We start from the raw sequence: 24,371 nt of genomic DNA on the forward strand, positions 1-24,371 counted from the left end.
CCTACCCGCCGCCTTTAATTTTTTTAATTTTTTAATTTTTTAATTTTTTACCTCTCTGAGGCCTTTCTACCTCTGGTTTCTTTCCTGTTAGGGTATCCTGCCCCAGGTAACCAGATGGGGTTAATCCAGAAAGTTGGGTCACTCCAAAAAATCTGTTTTGTGTTTAGGTAGTCCAGCCAATAGTACTGTATTCATGAATCCACCACTACTGTGCTCTCTCTCTTTTTTTAACCCCCCCCCCCTCAGTGGGGGTGGGGGAAGCTTCTCTATGCAGACCTCTTCAGTGGCTTATGTTCCACCCTGGATTTCTGTGGACTTGTGTCCTTATGTCTGGATATGTACTGGATTCTAACTTGCTGCTGTAAGTGGCTTTTTAGTCTGTTACCTGGTTGATGTAGGAGGGATTCAGGCCACTGACTCTGTGCCGCTCCCAAGATACATGGACCTAGTTAGGGGGCAGGGAACAGGTCCTGTGGGTCTGGGATGGAAGTTTTCTACCTGATGAATTAGTTAGGGTTCTCTAGAGAAACAGAATCAACAGGAAATATTTGTAAATATAAAATTTATAAAAGTGTCTCACGTAACCATGGGGACATAGAGTCCAAAATCTGTAGGGCAGGCTGTGAAGCTGACGATTCTGTTGGAGGGTCAGGACAAACTCCATAGGAGAGGCTTACCAGCCAAAGCAGGAAGAGAACCTCTCTCTTCTGAATCCTCCTTAAAGGACTTCCAGTGATTAGATTAAGCATCACACATTAAAGAAGACACTCCCTTTGACTTATTACAAATGGAATCAGCTGTGGATGTAGCTGACAGATCATGATTTAATTCTATGAAATATCCTCATACAAAAGACAGGCCAGCACTTGCCCAACCAGACAAACAGGTACTACCACTTGGCTAAGTTGACACATGAGCCTGACCATGACACCTGATACATTTTTTTTCTTTGATTCACCATTTGTGGAGTCTTTCTTCAATCTCTGCTGTCCTCCAGAGTTCTAAGCAAGTGAGGTCTGTCTTCTTATTCGCTGAATCTCTGGGGAGGTTTTTTCAGGGGATCTTACATCAGTATGTTGATGACGTTACTCTCAGTATTGCTTTTGGTAGTTGTAAAAAAGTAAGTTGCAGGCAATTTAATTGATTGTTTTCTTTTTAGAGGATTTAAAAAATCCTTTTCAGATAGTTCTAACATCTGTCATCTCGATGTTTGTGTCTGTTGATTTTTTACCTCCCATTCAAGTTGAGATTTTCCTGGTTCTTAAATATGGCAAGTGATTTTCAACTGAAACCTGGTCATTTGAGTATTATGAGATTTTGGATTGCATTTAAATCTTTTACTTTAGCAGGCTCTCTCTGACACAATTGTGCATGGGAAAGAGAGAGGTAGCCTCATTATTGCCAGGTGGAGGTAGAAGTCCAGGTTCCCTACTTGGCTCTGTTGACACCTTGTTGGAGTTGTGGTTCATATTACTGTTTGGAAGAGGTAGGATGTTTGGTTCCCAATAGACTTTGGTTGATACTCCCTGGGTGGGAGGGGCAGAGAGTCCACATTAACATTGTTGCTTCCAAATGACTTCCGGTGAAATGTCAGAGTAAGAGGAATGGTCTCATTACTTCTGGTTCCTGGTGAAAGTCCTAATTCTTCCTTGCCTTCTTCTAATACGACCACAGACGGGAGAGGGAAGGTGTTTCATCACTGCTGGGCAGATGGAGAGTTTGAAAGTCTAGGTTTCCAGCCTGATCTCCACTGAAACCAGGCTGGGTTGGGTGAAAGTTCTGGCTTCCCACTTGGTCTTCTCTGACATCACCTGGGAAGGTCTGGAGAGTTACGACTCCCTACCCAGTCTTTGATAGTCAGGGTTGTGGTTTATTATTATTTATTTTTTTTCCTACCTGTAGTGTTTGGCTGAAGTAGAGTTGGATATTGTCTAAAAATTTTTTGTCTTGTCAGGTTGCCCTTTTCTTTGTCCTTTGAGTAGAAAGAACAGACTTTTCTTGGGGCTTTATTTTTCCTACCCCCCTTTGGTATTCTTGCATTGCTGGATTCTCCAGTAGCCAGTCTGGGTTTTAGGAAGCAAAAAGAAAACCCAGGGAATTTACCAGCATGCCATTTCTAGGTCTAAGCTCTCTAGTCAGTCTGCCTTCCTCCCTCCACCTTTCAGATTTTTATGCTTGTTTTTTAATATAATGACCTGTGTTTTTAATCTGTGTTTAGTGGGAAGATTAGGGAAAAGTATGTCTGTTTCACATTTCTGGATGCAGAAGCCTGATTGTTTTACATTTAATGTCTGTTATAAAGCATTGAACCATGAAGAAAAATAAAATGAATATATTATGAATATATGGGTTAATGACAATTAATAATGAATATATTTACCCAAAGACTTTAAACAGAAATTAATTTTGGGAAAAATACCATCTTATATAATTCTGTTTAACCCTGAATAGATTAAATTCCTATGTTTATTTGCAGAATCTTTTAGCTGAAAAAGTAGAACAACTGATGGAATGGAGTTCCAGGCGCTCAATCTTCCGAATGAATGGTGACAAATTCAGAAAATTTATAAAGGCTCCGCCTCGGAACTATTCTATGATTGTTATGTTCACTGCTCTTCAGCCTCAGCGACAGTGTTCTGTGTGCAGGTAATTTATATATTTTTTAACGATTGCAAATTATCTCAGGCTTATATATTTATTTAATTATATTTTCTGATAAATATATATATATGAGTATTACACAATTGTTCAAGGTTTTGTGAATAAAACTGTGTATTTAATAGCAAGCTCACAATGTATTCTTGAAAATGACATTGGTAAGCTAATATTCTTTCATTATGGGCACATGAGATATTTATAAATCAGTTCCCCATGTGATCATGGAAACAGATTTATGTTATCCTTATGTCTTGCCTAAAGGAAATTTGTGATAGAATTTGATTTGGATATTGCCTTATAGGTTACCTAATATATCTTATGGATAATAGTGTAGACCCCCAAATGTCTTCAATTTAAACAGCTTTATAGGATGGGCTCACTTCTATTCAGGGACATCAGTATTCTTTCCAGTACTTCTAATTGATAAGAAAGTTCTTCCTCTTATATAATAATAATCTATTTGAAATGAATTAAATACTTCACAGTAGGAACATACTACAGAAAATTATAGACAATATAAATATGCTTATGCAACACATGCTTTTTTTAATTAAACTTTTGGGATAATTATAGATTTGTGTGCAATTCTAAGAAATAATACAGAGAGATCTGTTGTATCTTTGACCTAGTTTCCCCCAGTAGTGACAGCATATAAAACTATAGTACAATATCACAATCAGGGTATTGACACTGATGTAGTCAAGACACAGAATAGTTCCATTATTATAAGAATCCCTTCCGGTGTCCTTTTATAGCTATATCCATGCTCGTTTTATTCAACACCACCCAAACTTGACCCCTAGCAATCACTGATCAGTTCTTTATTTCTATAATTTTGTCATTTCAATAATTTATTTAGGTGGAATCATATAGTATATGACCTTTTGGATTGACTTTTTTTTTTTTTTTTTTTTTACTTAATATCATTCCCTCAAAATCCATTCAAGTTGTTGCATATATCAATAGATCCTTTTCTTATTGCTGAATAATAGTCCATGGTATGGATATATGATAGTTTGTTTAACCAAAGAACTATTAAAGGGCACCTAGGTTGTTTCTAGCTTTGCCCTGTTATGAACAAAGCTACTATGAACATTCCTGTACAGTTTTTTTTTAAAAAATAAGAATATGCATTTTGATTTCTATAAGATAAATGCCAGAGAGTATGATGGCTGGGTTGTATAGTAGTTGTATGTTTAGTTTTTTAAGAAACTGCTAGTGAAATATGGATTAGGAAGCTTTACAAATCACTCCCTTCATTAGAAAAATGAAAGCACTGGAATTAGCTAGGTAGTAACCCTGGAACCAGAAAGGACATAAAATAGCTATAGGAGTGCCAGAGTAAGCGAGAAGCTGCCAAGAATTCAACTTTTCAAAGTAAATGGTTGGTAGTGATAGTTCCATCTCCCTACCCCATGAGCGACAGACCCTTCCAATATCAAAAATTTAGAATTGCCATAGCCCAAACAACGCCAATGAGATGTATGGAAAGATCAAAGGTGGTGGTGGAATTATACATAGAAGATAGGACTTAGCAAATGAATATGAATGCTGAATCATTAGATTGATATCTCTTTTAGTCTCCAGTATTTTAGAGCAGCTAGAAGTAAAAACCTAAAATTGTGAAATTGTGACCCATGTCAAAGTCTGAAATATGTTCTACAACTAACTGTGGTCTGTGCTTTGTATATATGTTATTGTTCACAAAAAAAGAAGGGGAAAAAACTGATTGTGATGATAACCCATGACAAACTCTGGGATCTGTCCTGTAACCACTTTTTGAAGAATGCTTTGAAAATTATTGCTTTTTTTATTTCTTTGCTTTGTATATATATGTTATAGTATACAATAAGAAAGTTTGAAACAAAAACAACAAAAAAAACAAAGCATGTTGACCAAGTCCCTTGAGGGACTGGAGATAAAATAAAATGTGTATCTATTTAACTTTCCCACCTGGGAAACCTTGGATACTCTCTCAAACACTATGGACTCCTAAGTCAATAGGGTAAGTCCTTGATCTTGAGGCTTTTGCTCTATGAAACTTATTTCTGTAGCAGAGAAGGTAAGCCTACCTATAATTATATCTAAGCGTTTTTTCCAGACAACCTGTTTTGTGGCTCAAATGTGGCCTCTCTCTCTCTCTAAGCCCAACTCTGCAAGGAAAAATCAGTACCCTCCCTGCTACATGGGACATGATGTCCAGGGGTGAAGGTCTCCCTGGCAACATGAGACATGACTCCCAGGAATGAGCCTGTCCCTGGCACTGTGTGGTTGACAACACTTCCTGACCAAAAGGGGGGAAAGAAAGATAACAAAATAAGGTATCAGTGGTTAAGAGAGTTCAGTTAGAGTTGAGAGGCTATTCTAGAGGCTACTCTTATGCAGGCTTGAGCTAGATACTGCTAATTGCTAAGATTTGCCAACTCCCAACCAACATCATTCCTATTAACCCTAATGAACACCCAAGGCTCTTTCTGCAATCCTACAAAAGTAGCATGCGCTCAGGTTACTTTTCAGAAACTTAAACCTTCAAATGGTTTCTAGACCAGGTAAATCCTGAAACCCAGAGGTACTGATCTCTCCAAGAACTTCAGCCATTTCCATCTCCCTGTCCCATATTGTGGTCATCACTTTTCAACATGAAAAATGTTGGAATGGCCATAACCCAAATATCTCTTAAGTTTGGGAGATAGATCAAAGGAGAAGGAGGAGTGGTAACAGTAAGTTAGGATTTAACAAATGAGTATAACTACTGAATCATCATACTGATATTTAAGTCTCCAATGTCTTGGAGCAGCTAGAAGGAAAAACCTGAAATGTGTAACTGTATCCTATACCAAATTTCAAAATCTGTTCTATAAACTAATTGTTAAAATGTACTTTGAAATTTATTGCTTTTTTTTGTATATATGTTATATTTCACAATAAAAAATGTTTAAAAAAAAAAGTAAATGATTGGGGACCCATGGTGGCTCAGCAGGCAGTGTTCTCACCTGCCATGCCGAAGACCCAGGTTCGATTTCTGATGCCTGCCCATACAAAAGAAGAAAGTATGGTCAACCCCATTGCTCATAGATCCATGGCACTGGCAGCAGAAAACACCTTCAACTGCAGCAATGTGGACCAGATTTCGGAAGTGGTTAACTGGGCTGCCAGAGGTAGGGTTTAGGATTGCAGTTCATCTGTGAGGTACCAGTGCAGAGTCTGGCTTCAGTTTTTGCCCTCCGAGCAGCTGTGCTTCCAGCCTCCCACCGACATCCACCAGGACATAAAGATCTTGCTGGTGATGGTGTTATTTTTTTCCTTCCTTCTCCAAATGCGTTTCCTGGTCCCTGAGGAAACAGTGTAGACTCTGGCTTTGCTTTCAGCCCTCCCTGTAGCAGTGGCTTCTGCCCTTAAGCTGTGACTTAAAGACCCAGTGTACTTTTTCATTGGCTTTTTTTTCTCCTCTTTTTCTTGTGTTGCTTATTTTTGGCAAGTCCCTAAGGGCCCAGTGTAGATGCTAGTCTCACTTTCTCAGAAGTAGCATTTTCTAGTCTTACACCAGCATCTACTGAGACATTGAGAGCCAGTGTACTTCTTTCTTTTCTTTTTTATTTTTACCTTTTGCTTGGTTGACTTTTATATTTCTCTATTTTATATTTTTAGGGTCTGGCAGATCCCTGAGAGACAAATGGGGATGCTGGCCTAGGTTTTGCCTTGAAACCAGTAGCTGCTGGCTTCCCACTGATGCGTAACGTAACAAGAGGCTTGGAGAGGCAGTGTACTTCATTGTTTTATTTTTTACTTTTTATTTTTTTATGAGTGCTTCATTTGTTTGTTAGTATTTTTTCTTCTCTGTCTCTCTTTTTTCTACTTCCTTTTTTTTTTTCTCTTCTTGTTTTTACTCTGGTGGACTAGACAGTGGGAGAACTAGATTTCCATAGTGGACATAACATAACACTCAGAGTGTCCAACTCTCAACAAAAAATTACAAAACATACAAGGAGACAGGAAAGCAAGGCCCAGTCACAGGAGAAAGAGTTCAACAGAATATATTCCAGAGAAAATGCAGTCTCTGAAAGAACTAATAAAAGATCTTAGAACAGCTCTCATAAATATGATCAGTGAACTAAAAGAAACCATGGCAAAGAACTAAAGGAAATCAGGAATATAATATTTGACCAAAATGAGAATCTCAGTAATGAGTAGAAATTACAAAGAAGAACCAAATGAAAATTCTGCAGTTCAAAGGCACAATTACTGAAGTGAAAAATGCAGTAGTGGTATTGAAGAGCAGATTGGAGGAGGCAGAAGAAGGGATCTGTGAACTCAAAGACAAGACAATTAATATTGCCCAGTTTGAGGAGCAAAGAAAAAAAAATGAAAAAGTGAACAGAGCCTGAGGAACCTGGAACACCATCAAACATACCAATGTATGCATCATAGGAGTCCCAGAAAGAGAAGAGATAAAGGGCCAGAAAAACTATTTGAAGAAATAATGGCAGCAAACATCGCAAATCTTATGAAAGATGAACATACAAATCCAGCATGCTCAATGAATGCTAAGCAGGATGAACTCAAATAGAGCCATACTGAGATATATTATGATCAAACTGTCCAAAGCCAAGAACAAAGACAGAATATTAAAAATAGCAAGAGAGAAGTGAGGTGCCCTTATAAGGAATCCTTAATAAGATTAACATCTGATTTTTCAGTAGAAACCATGGAAACCAGAAGGCAGTGGGAGGAAGACATATTTAGTGTTGTTGAAAGAAAACAAACAAATAAATAAAAACCCTTATCTGAGATTAATATACCTAGCAAATATTTCCTTCAAAAAAAAAAAGAAATTAAGATGTTTTTAGACAATCAAAAACTAAGGGAGTTCATTACCAATACAACTCTCTTAAATGAAATGCTGAAGGGAGTCCTCCATGTTGAAAGGAAAGGATACTGGCAGTATCTCAATGGTGGATGAAGGAATAAAGATTTCTGGTGTTAGTAACAGTATGGGTAAATATATATGCCAGTGTTATCTCATTGTTCATTTGTTATGCTGTCTTTTACTTCTTACAAGGCTGAAAGTTCAAATGCATAAAAAACAAGCATAAATCTTTGTTACTGGACACACCGTGCATAGAGATGTAATTTGTAATATGAATGATATAAAAGGAAAGAATGGAAATATGTAGATACTGTTTATGTGTAGGCTATTGAAGTCAAGTAGGAATCAGTACAAATTAAATTGTAATATATTTAGTATGCTAAATGTAAGCCCCCTGGTACTCATAAAGCAAATCATCTGAAAAATTCTAAACTAAAGAAAAAGATAAATGATTCAAAATGGCTCATTATAAAAGATCATCTAAATAAAAATCAAGGAAGCAATGGAGGAAAGGAGGGAAGAAAAAAGGTATAAGACTTAACAAAAAACAATTAGCAAATTGACAAAAGTAAGTCTTGCTTTATCAGTAATTTCCCTAAATGTAAATGTAAATTTTCAGTCAAAAGGCAGAGATTGACAGTTTGGATTAAAGCGATATGATCCAACGAAATGCTGTTTGTGAGACACACATCTTAGATACATAGGTATAGATTGGAAGTAAGAGAATGGAAAAAAATATTTAATGCAAATAGTAATCAAAACAGTGGGGGTGGGCTTGTTAAATATCGACAAAATAGACTTTCAGTAAATGAAGGACATTAATATCAATAAAAAGGGCAATTCGACAAAAATATTTAATGATTACAAGTATATATGCACCCAGCAGAAGAACACCAAGATATATGAAGCGAACATTGACAGAATTGAAAGGAGAAATAAAAGTTCTACAGTAACAGTTGGGTATTTTAATACATCCTTGTCAACACTGACTAGAACATCTAAACAGATCAATAAGAGCATAGAGGACCTGAACAACACAATAAACCAGCTATATGTAATTGATATGTATGGAGAACATTTTACCCAATGATAGCAGAAATACAAACTCTTTTAAGGTTAAAACCCATCATTCTTTAGTATAGACTATATATTAGGGCACAGACAAGTCTTAATAAGTTAAAAATTATTGAAATTATAAAAAGTAATTTCTATGATCAGAGTGGGATAAAGCTAGAAATCAGTAACAGAAGGGAAGCTATTAAATTTACAAATATGTGGAAATCAAATGGCACACTCTTAAACAATCAGTGGGTTAAAGAAGAAACTGCAACAGAAATTAGAAAATAGAGACAAATAAAGAAAAAACACAAAACACCAAACTTAACAGGATGTAGCATGTTCATAGGGAACTTTATAACTGTGAATGTCTGTATTTAAAGACAGAAAGAGTAACAAATAAAGTCTCAGTGGCTGAGAGAGTCCAAATAGAGTCAAGAGGCTACTCTGGAGATGACTCTTACACAAGCTTCAGTTAGACATTGCTACTTATTATAACTTGCCAAAACCCCAACCAAAACCATTCCTGATAATCCTAAAGAATACCTAGGGCATTATAGAAACCTCCAACCTCCAAGTTGGTCCCTGGACCAGATAACTCCTGAAATGCAGAGGGTTCCATGCAACTAGTTCCATACTCCTATCTCGTATTTATTGATAGCCCCTTCCAAGGTGAAAAAGTTATAATGGGCATAGCTGAAATACACCCAAAGAGTGTGAGAAAGATCACAGGTGATGGTGGAGTTGTACAGAGAAGGTAGGATTTAACAAATGAGTTTGAGTGCTGAATCATGATATTGATATTATTTTTTTAGTCTCCAGTACTTTAGAGCAGCTACGAAGTAAAAACCTAAAATTATAGAATTGTAACCCATACCAAATTCTGAAGTCTGTTCTACAACTAATTGTTGCAATGTACTTTGAAATTTATTGCTTTTTTTGTATATATATTATTTTTCACATGCAAAAAAAGAGGAGGAGTATAATTGAGAAGATAAGATTAACAAATGAGTATGATTGCTAAATTATTATATTGATTATTTCTTTTGGTTTCCAGTGTCTTGGAGCGGCTAGAAGAAAAAAAGGAAAAATTGTGGAACTGTAACACATACCAAACTTCGAAATCTGTTCTATAACTCCTTCTTAAATCATACTTGGAAGTTTATTGCTTTTTTGTGTATATAGTTCACAATAAAAAAAAGTTTAAAAAACGCCATCTATCGAGAGGATATCCTGTAAGTCAATTCTTATGCATTATGTAGATATGTCCTCTTAGTTTGTGATGTATTGAAGTGGCTGGAGGGAAGTACTTGAAACTGTTGAGCTGTGTTCCAGTAACCTTGATTCTTTTTTTGTTGGAACAATAATTGGTTTTTTTTTTTTTTTTTTTTTACAAACGGTAGAAGTTATATAGTAATAATATAAAATAGATTCTATATACTCAGCCCCTATTGTGTGCCAGATAATATTCAAAGGGCTATAAGTATATAATATTTATCATCACAAGTTAACTCTCAGGTTCTTTTTTTTTTAAATTTATCTATTTATTAATTAAAAAATTAACAACAAATGAACTAAAACATTAACTGTGATCATTCCGTCTACATATATAATCAGTAATTAACAATATCATCACTTAGTTGCATATTCTTCATTTCTTAGAACATTTGCATCAATTCAGAAAAAAATAAAAAGACAACAGAAAAAGAAATAAAATGAAAACAGAAAAAAAAAGATTATACATACCATACTCCTTACCCCTCGCCCTCATTGGTCATTAGCATTTTAAACTAAATTTATTTTAACATTTGTTCCCCCTATTGCCAGTAGCCTTGATTCTTGAAGATGATTGTATAACTCTATAGCTTTTACAGTGTGACTGTGTGATTATGAAATCCTTGTGTCTGATGCTCTTTTTATCCAGGGTATGGACAGATGAGTGAACAAATAAGGAAAAATAAATAGATAGATAGATCGATATTTGAGAGTAATAAGGGGTAAAAAAAATATTGGGTAGATTGAAGTACTAGTGGTCAGTGAGAGGTAGGGGCTGCTAGGGGTATGGAATGTATGAGTTTTTCTTTTTATTTACATTTCTGGAGTGATGCAAATGTTCTAAAAATGATCATGGTGAGGACTACACAACTATGCGATGATATTGTGTGCCATGGATGTGAAGATTTCTTAATGAAAATATTTTTTAAAAAAGGAAGTTGTCAAATTAATGACCTAACTTTACATCTTGAAGACTGGAAAGAAGTGGAGATAGATGGCATAGAGAATAGAGAAACAATGTAGAGAATAAAAAAAAGAATAATTGTTTTTTTAAAAAATCAATAGATTTGACAAACAGGCTAATCTGACAAAAAATGAAAAGGGAAAAAAGAAAAAGGCAAATAACTTCAGTAAGAGAATATTATGAACAGTTGCATGCCAACAGTTGTATGCCAACGAACTTGGGCCCTATGAGATTTATTTATTTATTTATTTATTTATTTATTTTTTACATGGGCAGGCACCGGGAATCGAACCCGGGTCCTCGGGCATGGCAGGCAAGCATTCTTACCTGCTGAGCCACCGTGGCCCACCCTATAAGTTTTATTTTATTGACAGGAAAGGTGTCAATAATAAAACAAAATAGAAACTGCCAAACTATTTTTCAGAGGTGCTACACCATTTACATTCCCACCAGTGGTGTATAAGTGATCTTATTTCTCTGGATCTTTACCAGCATTTTGTGTTGTCAGTATTTTTTTATCTTAACCATTCTGGTAAGGGTGCAGTGGTATCTCATTGTGATTTTAATTTTCATTTCCTTAATTGCTGGATATGTTAAACATCTTTTCATGTTCATCTGCATTTACACTTTGTTGAAATAACTGTTCATTCTTTTGCCCATTTTCAGTTGGCTTGTTTATTATTTATTGAGTTTTTTAAAAATTATTTTTATTGAGAAATCTTTACACACATACATCCCATCACTTTGAGTATATTCATCACCTCGATCATTTTTAGAATATTTGCATCACTCCAGAAAAAGCAATAAAAAGAAAAGAGAAAAAACTCATACATTCCATATCCCTTACTACTCCCTCTCATTGACCACTAGTATTTCAGACTACCCAATTTTTTATCCATTATGTATTTACTTTTATCCTTATTTCTTCACTCATCTATTCATACCCTTGATAAAAGGAGCATAAAACACAAGGTTTTCACAATCACACAGTCAACACTATAAAAGCTATATAGTTAATACAGTCGTCTTCAAGAATTAAGGCTGTCATGAAACACAGTTCAACAGTTTCAGAAATTTCCCGCAGCCTCTCTAATATCACCATAAACTAAAAGAGAATATCTGTTTAATGCTTAAGAATAACCTCCAGGATAACCTCTTGACTCTGTTTAAAGTCTCTCAACCACTGAAACTTTATTTTGTGTCATTTTTCTCTTCTCTCTTTTGGTCAGGAAGGCTTTCTCAGTCCCATGACACTGGGATCAGGAGGATCCCCAGGAGTTCTGTACAGTGTTGCCAGGGAGATTTACACCCCTGGGAGTCATGTCCCACTTAGTGGGGAGGCAGTGAGTTCACCTTCTGAGTTGGCTTAGAGAGAGAGAAGCCATATCTGAGCAACAAAAGATTCTCTGGTAGTAACCCTGAAGCATAGTTATAAATAGGCTTAGCTTGTCCTTTGCAGGGAATCAGTTTCATAGGGACGAACCCCAAGATCAAGGGCTTGGACTATTGATTAGGTTGTCCTTACAGTTTGCGAGAATATCAGAAATTCTCCAAATGGGGAAATTGAATATTTCCTCCTTTCTTCCCAGTCCTCCAAGAATTCCATGTATTTATGGTATAACTAAACTGACCATGCAAGTTAAATTAGAAAATGCACTACCCAGAATATAAATTTTGTACGAAATTAACATCTTTCCCTTTGGTCTCACACAGAAGTTGAAGTTTTAAAATATGGATATCATCCTTTACTCTGTAATCTGATTTACCTTTTTCCTATCCATATCAGCTTCATTCATACCTCTACTCGAAGTCTGTCACTTTTTCAAGTGTTTAAATAGTTCCTGTATGGGGTAACGCTAACTTTCATAGCTTCAGAGCTCTGACTCTAAGACTCAGGTGTCACATGTCTTTTGTATTTTAGATGTCATACCTAATTTTTTCTTTTTTACCTTTACTGATAGTCTTCATTTCTGCACTCTTCTCCAGACCTCTCTGTCCTGCCTTTTCCTATCTATGTATATTACTCCCTTAAGTATTTCTTGCAGAGCTAGTCTCTTAGTCACAAATTCTTCAGCAATTGTCTGAAAATGTTTTAATCTCTCCCTCATTTTTGAGGGACAGTTTTGCTGGATATAGAATCCTTGGTTGGCAGATTCTTTTAGAATCTTAAATATATCAGCCTTCTCACCTCCATGGTTTCTGCTGCCTTCTCACCTCCATGGTTTCTTCTGAGAAATCTACACATTAGTCTTATTGGGTTTCCTTTGTATATGATGGGTTGCTTTTCTCTTGCTGCTTTCCGAATTATTTTTCTCTTTGACATTTAACAATCTGTTTAGTAAGTGGTTTGGATTATGTCTGTTTGGATATTTTTGTTTGGTGTATGGTGTACATCTTAGAAGTGTAAATAATCCCTGCTCCTCAAGTTTGTCAGTTAAGAGATTAAGTTGGTATGTGGCTCTGTGTATCTCCAGGCTCTGTAAGCCACCTTTTCTTGGGGTCCAGCCCTTTTCTAGTATTTTGTGCCATCACATTCTGAGCTGCCCCCCCCCCCCCCCCCCACACACACCGAGGGTAAAAACTCTTAGTACCTTTTGAGCTTATTCTGGGTTTATCTGTGCTGGGGGCCTGTTTTCAGTAGTCAGAATTTGTTAATTCCACAATTGGAGCTTGATTGAGCTGAGCTCTCGCTGCTAGTAAAGTGTATTTCCTTTCCCCTCTGGGAACTAGCGTGCTGTGCTCATGGAAGAGGGGTGCTGGTCTCCATGGCTTGAGGGACTTATAGTTCTGTGTGGGGTCTCAGCTGTTCCTCCTGGTCCTGACTGGTGTATACTGTGTGTCCATCCAGTCACTGATGTTCCCCAGCAGTTTTTCTGTATTGTTCCTGGCTATTTACAACCTGCTCTGGAGGATGACCTAAATTCCACCCTTCGCTATCCTGCCATCTTGCTCTGCCTCCTGCAATCGTTATTTTTTAATTCTTCAGGAAAAGAAGTTAATTTTCTTGTTAAGGGTTAAGGGAACAACTTCATAGATATTGTATCTTTTGATTGAGTTTTATGAGCATTTTGCTTAAGCGAGAAGTCATCGTGGATGGGTAATGAATGAAGATAAAAAGCTGTGAATGTACTTGTTTGGGGAAAAATCAGTAACCCTGATGTAGTAGTAATTTGAAAGAAATACTGTTGAAAATGTAGTTTGTAGCAAAATATTTCACTTTATCATGTTGGCAATTAAAATCCATAATATTCGAGTCTGTATTTTATGAAAAAAAAATACCAGTGTCTTTTGGAAGAGTGACATGGTAACAAAGGAATCAATTAGCAGGTTATCGCAACAGTGCTAGAATTAAATATGATGGCCTGGGTTATGGGAACAGAAGTGAGGGAAAATATTTCAGAATTACTTTTGCTAGAATTTAGTCATCATCTAGTTTGTATATGTGTGTGGATATGTGTACCATACACCAGCGTTCTTGAATCATTCTGAGGGAAGAGTGGAGTTTGAGAGAAAGGGGTGATTTGGGAATAATTCTTAAGTTTTTTATTTGCTCACTAGATGAAGGATGATGGTGGTAGAAGGTCAGGGAAAGGGGTAAGAAAATAATTTAATTTTCTTCATGGAAATTCTGTAATACCTTTGAAACTTCAAGGTAGAAATATTTAATATTTCTATGGAACCGGAAACAAAGGTGGGTTTCTTAAGGAGGAGAATATTTTACTCCAACCTACGTTAAAAATATTGATTTCGATTTCTGAAAAGATCGCAGGGCAAGAACTTAAAATTTGAGAATTGGGAATTGAAACCTGGGATGATGATGTGATTTTTTTTCAGAAAAGTTTTGAAAGAAAACCTCTTCATTTAAGGTTGAGGCTCAGGAAAAACACAAACAAGGGTGATTAAGGGTGATGAGCAAGTAAATAAGTGAATAAGTAAATAAGTAAATAATAAATAAGGCTGAACAAGAGAGACTCTCAAGTCTAAAGGAGTACTTGATTATGGTCCTGCTCTAGAGGACTCAGCTAGAATTGAAACTGCTATGAGACCACTGAATTTGAAAATTATGAATGTCATGAAGAATGAACATCTTCAAGAGTGGATTTTGAAGCTAAGACTGGTAAATTAGAAAAGTAAATGGAAAGTGAAACAATGGAGGTGTTGATTATAGATTGGATGATGAGTATAGACCACAATTTTAAGCTTTTTATTTTAAGAGGGAAGAAGAGGTGGATGGTGAATAGGTTTGGGAGGAATATTTGGGGCTTTTGATATGTAAGACTTCAATGTGTTGTTTTACTAGAGTGAAGGAATCAGTAGAAAGATGGAAAATATTAGAGCAAGTTAAGGTAATTCTTAGATCAAGGTTTTGAACTAATCAAGGTTGGGATTGATGGAACTGGAAACAGAGGTGGGATTCTTAGGGAAGAAAGAACAGCTGAAGGTATAGAGTGGATTTATGGGCCCCATTCCAAGATAATCTAATTTAATTGTTTTGGGTTGTGACCAAGGTATTGGCCTTTAAAAATATATAGTAAAGGTAATTCTAGTGTGCACCAATATAGAGAATGGTAAGATAACCGCATTCATGACTCATAGCTTTTGTTTGTTTATTTATTTTTCATTGAGCATTCAGAATGAGAGGGCTTAACTAATTGGATGACAATTTAGCATTGAGGATCCTGACTGACACTAGAATACCAGACTTCTCAGCAACGAATCTGTATAATTAAGTGATTTTTTTCACCAGTGCTCTGCAGTTCTGGAGCAGGAACATCTTCCAATTATTATGAATTGATTAAGGAGTGAAGTGAATAGAACAGATGATTTGAGAGACCTGGTGAGAGTATATTTGAAATGAATAGTTAAAGATTCAAAGTTGAATAGGGGGTCAAGGGAAGCCAGGGGAAAATTAGACAGGATGAAATTAAGCTATATTTTCACAAAGATGAAGATCAAGTTTTATATAAAAATAAGTGGAGTTTTAAAATTAGGAGGTGGTTGTAATTTATTATTTAATATAATGAATGCATGTTGAAGTATGGTTTAGATGAATGTTGCTAGATTAGAGGAGCTTAAAGAACTAGGAGGCTGTGGTAATGACTAGATCATAAACATGAATGTTGAAATTACTCAGGGGTGATATTGGAACTGGAGAGGAAAAATTTAAGTGAGCTAATAGAGGGATACCTTGGACTTTGTTGAACGAGGATGATAAATTTATATAACAGAACGAAATAATTTTGTGTCATATTTCAAATTAAATAATTGTGGTGGAGCAGTGGCCTTGAGGTATACTGTCATTGAGCCAGGAGAGTACAAACCTCATCCTGCGACCAGTATGATAGTGGGCAGGGTAGAACAAAGAGAAATCTCAGTTGATGCCTAAGATGAAAAGATAGGAATTTCAAGAAAAAATTTTTAGGAAAAATTAAAAATCTATTCCCATATTAGAAATTAAACCACAAAGGGAGTTAAAGATGTTCATAGGAACAGCAGCCACCATATCAGCAGTCACCCTTTTTCCTTTTTTATTAAACAAGAGCAAACGTCTCCTTTGTCTTTCATCTTAAGGTTATTTTGGACCATTTCTGTAATGCTGTAATCTTGCATAATTCTGTAGAACCATAAAAAATATCATAGCCATAATTTTAAAATTCTAGTGCTTTCTTTGCAGGACTTTCCCACTCTTTTCAGAAAAAGTGAAATTTTCTTCAAGCGTTAACTCACGCTTAGATTATCCAGTTGCTTTTCTTTGCTGGAAGGCTGATGAATGAGCTATTGGCTTCCTTGTAAGTCCTCTCAGCAAATCATTCTGCTCTTTATTCACACTGTCAGTTTATTAACAATTTTCAGAATTCAATTCTCACCTCCCTCAGTACTAAAATCAAACTCCTTGGCCAAATAAAGTTGTTAATTACAAGTACTCAATATAATTCTCACCTCCTTTAAGTGTTAAATCCAAACTTCCTTGATCACATTGTCCAGTAGGGACTATTTGCCGCAATTCTAATAAATCTTTTAGATGTATTCTCCCTCAAAATTATCAGTCTCTTCCAGAATTCACTAAAAATTTTAAAAACAAAATATCTTGTAAGGCTAGTCCTATGAATCAGTAGATTTAAGGGGAGAAAAATCATGGTAAAGCTGATTCAAAAACTATGTGCAGAATCTAGCAGAGTTTATAAATAGCCAAAGTTTTGGGAATGTATTAGAGAGTAATATATTATTGAACTAAAAAAATTAATAAAAAAGGAATAAAAGATATTTTCCAGAAGATGGTGAATAAAATATTACATTGACAGATGCTGACTAACATCATTCTTCCCCAACCAAGTAAATTTTTTGCTTAGTATTTGTAAACTGTTAGGGGTTCTTTGTTAAGTTTTATGTGTATATAATTCTTACCACTCTGTGCTGGTTTGAAATGATGTATGTACCCTAGAGAAGCCATGTTTTAATCCTAATCCCATTTTGTAAAGGCAGCCATTTCTTCTAATCCCTATTCAATACTGTATGTTTGAGACTGTAATTAGATCATCTCCCTGGAGATGTGATTTAATCAGGAGTGGTTGTTAAGCTGGATTAGGTGACAATTTGTCTCCTCCTATTCGGGTGGGTCTTGATTAGTTTCTGGAGTCCTGTAAAAGAGGAAACATTTTGGAGAATGAAGAAGATTCACAGCAAAGCAGAGCCACATAGCCATGAGCAGAGTCTAACAGCCAGCGACCTTTGGAAATGAAGAAGAAAAATGCCTCTGGGGAGCTTCATGAAGCAGGAAGCCAGGAGAAGAAGCTGGCACATGATGCCCTGTTCACCATGTGCCCTTCCAGATGAGAGAGGAACCCTGACTGTGTTCACCATGTGCCTTTCCAGATGAGAGAGAAACTTGGACTGCGTTCGCCATGTGCCCTTCCACTTGAGAGAGAAACCCTGAACTTCATCAGCCTTCTTGAACCAAGGTATCTTTCCCTGGATGCCTTAGATTAGACATTTCTATAGACTTGCTTTAACCGGGACATTTTCTCAGCCTTAGAACTGTAAAGTAGCAACCTATTCAGTTCCCCTTTTTAAAAGCCATTCTGTTTCTGTATATTGCATTCTGGCAGCTGGCAAACTAGAACACACTCTGAGAGGTAGATCTGAAAAAATCTATTTTATAAATGAGAGAGTGAAAGTTGAAAAGTTTGTGTAAAGTCACAGAGCTAATATCTGTGAGAGTTGGAATTTGTGATTCCACAGCTATTTAGGGTTTAATGCTTCCCTTAAGTGCACATTTTCATCATTGCCCTAACCCTGTGAATTGTAATTTGTATTTTGTTTTTATGTCCCCAACCTAGATTATTAATCTTTTAGTTTTAGTTTGCTAAGCAGCTCAAACAGGTACCATAAATTGGATTGGCATTTTTTTTTAATATTCTTATTGAGAAATATCCACACATGTACAGTCCAACTATATTACACAGTTGGTGGCTTGGCTTGCAATGTCATCACATAGTTCTTCACCATGATCATGTTTAGAACATTTGTATCACTCCAAAAAAAAAAAAATAGAAGAAAAGAAAGAATTCATGCATCACTTACCCCTTACCCTTCCCTTTCACTGACCTATAGTATTTCAATCTACTCAATTTTTACCCTTTATCTTCCTCTATTATTTATTTATTTTTATCCTTATTTTGATTTGCAAGCTTCAGCACTTCAATACGCCATAAACTAAAAAGTAGTATCTATATAATGCCTAAAAATGACCTCTCCACTCTATTTGAAATCTCTCAGCCACTGAAACTTTGTCTCTCTTCCCCCTTTTGGTGAAGAAGGCTTTCTCATTCCCATGCTGCAGGGTCCCAGCTCATGGAGGAAGCTTTGTTGCACTTGGCCAAGAAGATTTATACCCCTGAGTGTCATGTCTCACGTAGGGGGGAGGGCAGAGTGTTCACCTGCCAGGTTGGTTTAGAGAGACAGGCCACATCTGAACAACAAAAGAGATTTTCTGGGGGTGACTCTGAGGCATAATTATCAGTAGGCTTAACTTTTCCTTTGAAGAGATAAGTTTTATCTAGGCAAGCCCCAAGATTGAGGGCTCATCCTAATGAAATGTTTGTTCCCACTGCTTGCGAGAATATCAGGAATTCCCCAGATGGAGAAGTTGAATATTTCCCCTTTCTCCCTAGTCCCCCTGCAAATACTTTTTAATTCTCTACCCAGGTTACTCTGGGATATATCAGAGCATCACATTAACCTCTACAGACCAAAAATATCTCACGCTCTATTCAAGATTCCATGTAATTACAGTATTCAAGTAAACTGACCATACAAGTTAAACTAGATAGTGTGCTACCCAAAATATACATTTTGCACCAAATAAACGTCTCTCCTTTTGGTCTCACACAAAGGTTGAAGTTTGAAAATATGGGCCATATCATCTTTTACCCAGTATTTTGATTTACTTTGGTCCTATAAAGATTAGCTCATTCATATCTCTAGATGAAGTCTGATCACTTTTTTCAGTTTTGTAATTTGTTGCTGATGAGATAATGCTGACTTTCATAGCTTCAACACTCTGAATCTCAGGTGTCATATAAATACCTGAAGTTTCACATAAATACCAGGTTATATACAAGTAGCTTAGTATCTCAGAATTTAGAAATATCATTTACAACCCCTAAATATATGTGACTATTGTAAAAGCTTACAATCTAGGAATCTCTACAATAGGCCCTAACCTGATAACCCATGTCATTGACTTCAGTTCTCTGAATTTGTGTATAATAGTTTATCCATATGAGCGAGGCATGATATTTGTCTTTTTGTTTTTGCCATTTCATTCAGTATGCCTTTGCTACCATAATCTATATGGTAGCCCCTTTCTTTTCCTCCACATAGAATCTATACTTTCTATGCCCCTTTCTTGTTGACATTAAGTTTTGCCTTTGTTACATTAAGGTTCATCTACCTAGTTCCATGTCTCCTCTCAGCTACCCTATCAACAATGAATAGGTACATCTCTTTTCCCACATTTTCTGTGGCACTTGTTTCTCTCTTCATTTTTAAACGATTTTATTTGCACATCATACAGTCCAACCTAAGTAAGTTAGACATGCCTTTGCCACCATAGTCTATATGAGACATTAACTTTTCTTCCACATGGAATGTATACTCTTCCCCCATGCCCCTCTCTTGTTGACTTTTTGTTTTACCTTGGTTACATTCAGTGGAAGCAAATTACAGTGTTACTGTTGACTATAAACCCTAGCTTGCATTGATTGTACCTTTTCCTGTATACCATCCATTTTCAATCCCCTGCAGTGCTGACATTCATTTGGATTGGTGTTTAACAATGAGAATTTATTTACTTAACAAGTTTACAATTTTGAGGCCATGAAAATGTTCAAACCAAGAATCGTTAGGAGGATGCTTTCTTCCTGGAGTCTGACTGTTGGTGATCCTGCACTCCTTTGTCATATGGCAAGGCACATGGCTGCTGCTCCCTTCAGCTCCAGGTTTTGTTACTTTCAGCTTCTTGCTTTAGTGGCTTTCACTCTAATTCTAAGTTTCATTCTCTTATAAAGAGAAAAGTTCGATTGTTTCCTCATGATTAGATTCAGGTATTTATTTTGGACCAGAGTGCTATAGGAATTATGTTGTGTACTTCTTATTGCATCATATCAGGAGGCATATAATGTTAGGTTGTCCAGATACCAGTGCCAAAGTTGATAATTGATTAAGGTGGTGGTCACCTCACTAGATCTCACCATTGCAGATGTGTATTTTTTCCTTTGTACTAAATTATTAAGGAAAGAGGGAAATTTGGATTGGGTGCAGGAATTCTGTGAGTTTATCCTGTACCTTGGTAATTTTTTACCCAGAAATAGTAGCATGCGTTGATAATTATTGCCTCAATTTAATATTACGATTGTGAAATGGTGTTTTTTAAATTATGTTATGCCTTCTAACATTAATTAGTTGGCATTTTTCTGTAAAAGGCCTTTTCCTACTTCCTTTGCTATTATTATTTTTTTGTATGCTGTTTGGCAGGGGTCACATTTCATTCTTTTTCCATGTGAGTATCCCCTTATTGCAGCACCATCTGTTAAATTTTTGTTTGTTTGGTTTTTGTTTGTTTGCTCATTTGTTTGTTTGGGGGGTATATGGGCCAGGAATTGAACCCTAGTCTTCTGCAGGCAGTTGAGAATTCTACTACTGAACTATCTTTGCACCCCCTTCCCTATTATTTTTATTTTTTTCACATTTTTAATTGTGAAATATAACATATACAAAAAAGCAATATATTTCAGAGTACATTGTAATAAGGAGTTATAGAACAGATTTCAGAGTTTGGCATGGGTTACAGTTTCTAGCTACTCCAAGACACTGTAGGTTAAACAGAGTATCAATATAATGATTCAACAGTCATATACATTTTTATGTGTGTGACCCAGTTTTTTTTTAACTGTGAAAAATAACCCTGTTATTTTAAGTATCCCTACCCAAAGATTCTTTTGTATACAGTATGTTATGATCCACTAGTATGATTATTCTTGATACTCAAATTGTCCTGAACTTGACCAGTATGAACTAACTCCTATGTCATTTTGACATGTACCCCTTAGTCTTTCATTACCAACTTGCTTTCTGGTATAAAATATTCTAAAACTTAGAATCAGGAGATTTTTTTTCAAGAAACACTCCTTCCTTTTAGTGGGAAGTGATATTTAGAAAGTAAAATCTGGGCTAGAGTGTATTCTTTATTGCTAGTATCATTCCACTCAATCATTTTTAGTAAACAGAACCACTATCACTCTTAAGTGAATGAACATTGATTCAGCAATGTTATTATACAGTCCGTGTGTGTGTGTGCATATACATATACATGTATATGTATGTATTTTAATTATAAGTTTAATTAGATAACTCTGATTCCAACCTAACACTACAAGGTTCTTCCACTCTTTCCTCATTCTGTTTCTCCCATAATGAAACCCCGAAAGCCAGCAATATTGGTATATTTATACTGTCTCAGGATGTACATAAAATAGCTTCAGATTTCAACTTCAGTTGACAACAAACCCATTAACTAAAGTTCCAGATTTCTGTGCACTTTTTTTTTTTACTTGCGAAAAGAAGAAAACACCAGAGTTTTACATTTGAAGCTTAATTGAATTAATCCTTTTTTCTGTTGGTTATATTTTCATTTTGGCATAGAGGTAGATTCATTGGTTTCTGTCTATATTCTTTTCAGGGTTTGCTTTGTGTATACTTGTTAATTTAATTTTACCTTTTGAATATGCAAAAACACATTGTATGTATGCATATGTACACTTGGAGAAATATGAAAGTGAGTACTTAGGGAAATGTCACTGAATATTAGAGAAATGTCACTTATCCCTATTTCTTCTACCCCATTCCCACTCACCCCCTGTTGGTAATCATTTAATTAGCATCTGGTTTATCTCTTCCAGATATACTGTAGTTTATTTCATGAGTTTCCTATGGATAGACATTTAGACTTTTTATTTATTTATTTTGCCTTTGTAAGAATGCCATAGCAAATAACCTTGTGCATTATGTTTTATGTTTGTGGAGATACATCTTTAGGGTAGATTCCTAGAATGCATTTGGCTGAGTCATAGGGTAAATGTATCAGATATTGTCAGTTTCCCTTACAGTAGGGTTGAACCATTTTGCACTCCCGCTTGCAGTGTATGAAATTTCTTATTTTTTCACAGCCTTGTCAACAGAGGTATGGTGAAGCTATTGAATTTTTTGCTAATGTGACAGGGGAGGAATGATATTTTAGTGTAGCTTTATTTTGCATCTTTTACAAAACTGAGCATCTTTTATATGTTTAAGGGACATGTGTAAAAGGGCCATGTGTATATCTTTTTTGTCAACTGTTAATATCTTTTCACCATTTTTTATTGTTTTTCCCCCTCAGTTGCCAAGAACTTGTATATATTAAAGACATCTTTCTGTCATCTATAATGTCATTTGTAAATCTTTTCTCCTGTTACATAATTTGTCTTTTGATTTTGCTTTTGATACTTTTTCTGTTTGTGCTCAGTTTTTATATTATTAATTACTGTTTTTTTTTAGTGGATTTAACCTTATCAATTTTTTATTTTGTTACTTCTGGATATTGAGTTGTGCTTGGCAGAGATTTCCTACACCTATATTGTAGAGGATTTTGAATATTTAATATTTTAAAAATCTATAAAATATGCATTAATAATTTTATGTTAATACATATTGAAAATTGTAGATATTTTCAGTTAAAATATATTGTTAAAATTTATTTCACTTTTTTCTTTTTCTCTTTTCTAATGTGCCTGCAAGAAAATTAAGTTACATGTGTGGTTTGCATTATATTTCTTTTGGATAGCACTTTTGCAGAGGATATATCCAGTTTCTTACAGTGTTAATGTATTAGTAACTTATTGCTACTGAAACAAATGACCACAGATTTGCTGGTTTAAAACAACACAAATTCATATAATACTCATTATATCCAGTTCTGGAAATAAGAAGTACCAAATCAGTCTCTGTGCTAACATGTAGGTGTTTACAGAACTTCAGTATTCCTTGCCTTTTCTAGGTGCCTGCATTCCTTGATTTGAGGCCCCATTTTCCATCTTCAAAGCCAGCAAAGTAACATCTTTAAACCTTCCTCTCTCTCTCTGACTTCTGCATTTGTTGTCATCACACCTTCTTTTCGCTCTGATCTCCCTGCCTCCCTTTTATTAGAACCTTCGTGATTGGGTCAATCCAGATAATCTAGGATAATCTCTTCATTTCACAATCCTAGTTTAGACACATCTGCAGAATCTCTTTTGCCACATAAGGTATTGTATTCATAGGTCCGGGAATTAGGACATAGACATCTTTGGGTGTACATTATTTAGCTTACCATGGTTTGTAAAGTTAAACTTTATATATTTTTATCTTTATACTTACATTCTTTATTTCTAAAATAATAATATTTTAGAAATTATTCTTGTTTATCATGTGAAATAAGAATCATATTTTTTTTCCCTGAATGGCTGTACACTTCTTCCAGTGCTGTTTAACATATTTTCTCCAGTGATGCCACCTTTAGCATAGACTGAATTTCTATATTTGTACTTGGGTTTTGTACTTGTACTTTTTTGTTTTGAACTTTTCATCTGTCTTTTTTTACTCATTCAACAGTAATACACCGTTTTAATTAGAGAGACTTTGTAGTTTGTTTATTATCTGGTTTTCCCCACTCATTGTTCTTTTTTGGGGGTTTCCAGGTGATCTTGTATTTTATTTTCCCATATACACTTTAGAACCAATTTGTTTGATTTCAGAAAAATACTTGTAGGTGTATTTGTTGGGATTACATTAAGTTTTCATATTTACCTGGAAAGAATTTACATCTTTAAGAGATTAAGTGCATCCTGTTTTAAGACTGAAAGATGAATTTTCCACTTGTTCAAGTCTTTTTAATATATTTTAGAAGTTTTTCTCACATTGTGCACATTTCTTGTTAAGTTTACTTCTGAGTATTATTAGGAAGGCTTCTCATTCATT

The 24,371-nt window shown here is 35.5% G+C and overlaps 1 protein-coding gene across 5 annotated transcripts in view; it reads left to right on the plus strand.

Moving 5' to 3' along the window:
- TUSC3 (tumor suppressor candidate 3) overlaps positions 1 to 24,371 on the plus strand; it is a 267,076-nt gene that overhangs the window by 92,185 nt on the left and 150,520 nt on the right. For all 5 annotated transcript variants that reach the window (XM_077144666.1, XM_077144665.1, XM_077144664.1 and 2 more), the window contains exon 2: positions 2,477 to 2,646. In XM_077144666.1, coding sequence (XP_077000781.1) covers positions 2,477 to 2,646 — 170 coding nt within the window. The remainder of the gene's footprint in view (positions 1 to 2,476; positions 2,647 to 24,371) is intronic.

The sequence above is a fragment of the Tamandua tetradactyla genome, chromosome 26 (assembly GCF_023851605.1).
Source record: "Tamandua tetradactyla isolate mTamTet1 chromosome 26, mTamTet1.pri, whole genome shotgun sequence".
NCBI classification, from domain to species: Eukaryota; Metazoa; Chordata; class Mammalia; order Pilosa; family Myrmecophagidae; genus Tamandua; species Tamandua tetradactyla.